The sequence below is a fragment of the Hylaeus volcanicus genome, chromosome 2 (assembly GCF_026283585.1).
Source record: "Hylaeus volcanicus isolate JK05 chromosome 2, UHH_iyHylVolc1.0_haploid, whole genome shotgun sequence".
NCBI lineage: Eukaryota > Metazoa > Arthropoda > Insecta > Hymenoptera > Colletidae > Hylaeus > Hylaeus volcanicus.
In genome coordinates, this window is record NC_071977.1 from 16243375 (window position 1) to 16246905 (window position 3531).

Below are 3531 nucleotides of genomic sequence, written 5' to 3' on the forward strand. Positions count from 1 at the left end.
ATCAATCATGGAGCGGGCCTATCCCGTAACATTTTCTAGTAGAGTCATACGGTGTCGATAGGTGTGGCCTACCGACAAGTCGCTTCTCGGCTTTGACACCTATAACTAGGGTTTTTTCAACCGGCGGGGATAGTAGCCACACTGCGGTGTGGCTCCCATAATGGGCGAACCGTAGTAAGCGCAGAAGAAAATTAATATGGAAGAAAAAAATAAAAAACAAAAAACTGGAGGAGAAAGGGCGCTGTGTCCCCGTGTCGAGAAAGACCTCGGCGACGATGTCTTCTCTTGCGAGGAGGAAGAGGAGGCCTTCAAGCCGAGACAGAGCTTGGCACGGAGCCCTCTTAGGACAGGGACGAGGTCCCTAACAGAGGACCCCGGAGAATCGGCCGCTGTAACAGCGGCGCCCCAAGATATAGTGGAGACGGAGAAGGTGACTCCGCAACCAGCCCAACCCTGTGACGGAGCTCCGATGCTGACCCGCCTTATCCAGGAACTGCGGGAGGTGGTAAGCCAGATGACGGCTGCCACCATGAAACAAAAAAATGTTGCAATGGCAATAAAAAATGGATTGCCGCGTAAGGTGGAAATTGCGGACGCGATGGAGACCACCTGGCGCGTCCAGGTGCGGCAGGAAGCAATCCTGCGGAAACGCATCAGGGAGGAACGCTCCAGTCCGGACTCATAGCCCTCTCCAGCTGAGAAACGTCTCAAAGACGGAGAGGCACAGTGGAGTACGGTGGTCAGAAAAAAGAAGACCAAGGTAAAGAGCAGCGACGTTCCCGTGGCCACAAACCCGGGAATACCAATCCTGCATCCTAAGATGACAGACGGGAAGAAGAAGAAGAAGAAGTCAAGACGCAGACGGCGAGCCGCAGCAGTAGCGGTAAAGCATGCCGAGGGAGCCAGCTACGCCGATGTTCTGGCGAAGCTGCGCTTCCAGGTAAAACCCGAGGATGACGGAGTGGAGATCAAATCCATCCGGCAAACGCGAAGCGGAGAGGTCCTTCTGGAGCTCGCAGGCAAGGCGAAGCCTAAAGAAAAAGCCTTGTTCAGCGAGGCCATTAAACGGGCTATTGGGAAGACGGGAACCGTTCGGCGGATGGAGCCCAAAGAGTCCATTGAACTGAGGGATCTCGATTGCCTCACCACAGTAGGTGAGGTGGAAGAGGCCCTCAAGACAGAGCTGGGTGAATCCGCCGGAGATATAAGGGTCTTCGTGACGAAAGAAAACGCGAGGGGCCAGAAAATGGCAATCGTGGAACTGGAAGAACCCGCAGCGGCCAAACTAATGGACCGGGGCAGGATACGGGTCGGGATGGTAATATCCATCGGGCCGTTGGAGCCCGATGCTACAGATGCCTGGCATACGGGTATCTGGCACGCGGCTGCAGGGGACCAGACCGACAGGATAATTGCTACCGGTGCGGGGAGAAGGGACATCTGGCAACTAGCTGCCAAAAGCCCCCCCGGTGTGCGGTATGCGCCGACATGTGGCGCAAGGGGGCGGACATGCAACACGTCCTAAGTTACGGTGCCTGCAAGGCGTTCCGCGATGCCTTAACGGAGGCAAAAAACAAGCGCGATGGCCAAGGTACTCCAGGGAAATCTTAACCGGAGCAGAGTTGCGGACGCCCTCCTCGAGCAGCTGCGGCGGGAGCGGGAGGCTGACGTCCTACTGCTCTCTGAGCCGTACAGAGCTCGAAAGGGCCCAACGTGGTTCGCCGACACGCTGGGGACCGCAGCGATTTGTATACCGGATCCGTCCAGGTTCCGGGTCCAAGCGCGCGGAGCAGGTGCCGGATTCGTCTGGGTAAGGGGGGAGGGTCTGACGCTAGCTAGCGTGTACCTTTCCCCTAACAACCGCATCGTGGATTTCCGCGATAAGATTGAAGCCCTCGAAGACACCATCGGTGAGCAGGAGGGGGGATGGATTGTCGGAGGGGACTTCAACGCGAAGGCGGTCGAGTGGGGAATGCTCAGACCGGACACCAGGGGACGATATGTCGTCGAGATGGCGGCACGCCGTAACCTGGTGATCCTGAATCGAGGGTCGTCCACGACCTTCCGGAGGTTTGGTTATCAGGAGACCATCATTGACATTACGATGGCTTCTGAGGGTGTCGCCCCCCGCATCGAGGACTGGAAAGTCCTCGAAGACTATACGGGGAGCGACCACCAGTACGTAAGTTTCCGGATATCCGGGGAAAGGAGAAGGAGCAGGGTTTCACCCGCTCATCGAGGGTGGAACCTCAAGACGCTCCAAACTGTGCGCTTCGAACAGGCCCTCCAGGCTGGCCTGCAGAACATCTCGCGGCCCGCCAGGAGGACCTACACCCGGATATCGGCAACCATGCACGCAGTCCGCGATGCGTGTGATGCGTCGATGAGCCATGGAAGGCCACGCAGAGCCACTCGGCCTGCGCACTGGTGGTCGGAAGCTGCTCGAAAAAATGATCAGGCCCCGCCTCCTGACGGCCGTTCAGGAGGCGGGCGATCTATCGAGTCGGGCAATTCGGCTTTAGACGCGGAAGGTCGACCGTCGACGCCATCCGGGAAATAACGGAGGCTGCCAAAAGGGCAGAGACGGGGAACCGACACAGCTGGCATGTCATCCTGGTAGCCACGCTGGACGTCAGGAACGCTTTGAACTCGGTGAGCTGGGCGGGGATACTCGCGGCATTGGAAAATACCTTCCAATTGGCGGGCTACCTCCTTCGCCTAATGGAGGATTACCTCTCGGACCGCGTCCTGGTATACGACACGGTCGAGGGAAGACGGAGGAGAAAAGTCTCCGCAGGAGTGGCCCAGGGGTCCATTCTAGGACCAGACCTCTGGAATGCGTTTTATGACGCCATCCTGCGGATCGAGTTCCCCAATGAGGCGTTCCTAGTGGGCTACGCGGACGACATAGCGGCAGTTATCGTCGCCCGCAACACGGAGCGCGCGCAATATGGACTGAATCAGATCATGAGGCGGGTACAAAGATGGATAAACGACGCGGGTCTTCGGTTAGCTACCGAAAAGACCGAAATCGTCGTCCTATCGAGGCGAAGGATCCCCACCGAAATACCCTTTAAGGTGGGGGTCCATACGATCATAGCCAAAGCCACCATCAGGTACCTGGGGATCCAGCTTGATACCAGGCGGACCTTCTGGACACAGATAAAGCAGGCGGCCGGCAGGGCGGCAATTACCGCGTCGTCCCTCTCCCGCCTCATAGCCAACATCGGAGGACCGAGGCCGGCGAAGCGGAGACTGCTCATGACCTCCATAGAATCCGTACTGCTGTACGGTGCGGAGGTCTGGGCCGAGGCACTCCGCTTCGAAAAGTACCGTCGCAGGATAGCGGCGGTCCAAAGGAGGTGCGCGCTCCGAGTAGCCTGTTCGTACAGGACTGTTGTGGAGCCAGCTGTGTTGGTAATAACGGAGATGGTGCCCATAGACTTGCTGGCGCGAGAACGCAAGCAAGTCTATTAGGCGATAAGGTGCGGCTGCAGCAAGGCCGACGCGAAGAGGGTGGCGCGTGAGGAC

The 3531-nt window shown here is 58.0% G+C and overlaps 1 protein-coding gene across 1 annotated transcript; it reads left to right on the forward strand.

Moving 5' to 3' along the window:
• The first annotated feature begins 1582 nt into the window (after nucleotides 1–1582).
• On the forward strand, nucleotides 1583–2560 carry LOC128884937 (uncharacterized). The gene has a single exon (XM_054138641.1). It carries the CDS (start codon nucleotides 1583–1585, stop codon nucleotides 2558–2560), a length of 978 nt encoding a protein of 325 aa, XP_053994616.1.
• Nucleotides 2561–3531: the final 971 nt, after the last annotated feature.

Excerpts from the sequence above, each read along its gene's own strand:
- LOC128884937 (XM_054138641.1), top strand. The coding sequence starts at position 1,583 with ATGGCCAAGGTACTCCAGGGAAATCTTAACCGGAGCAGAGTTGCGGAC.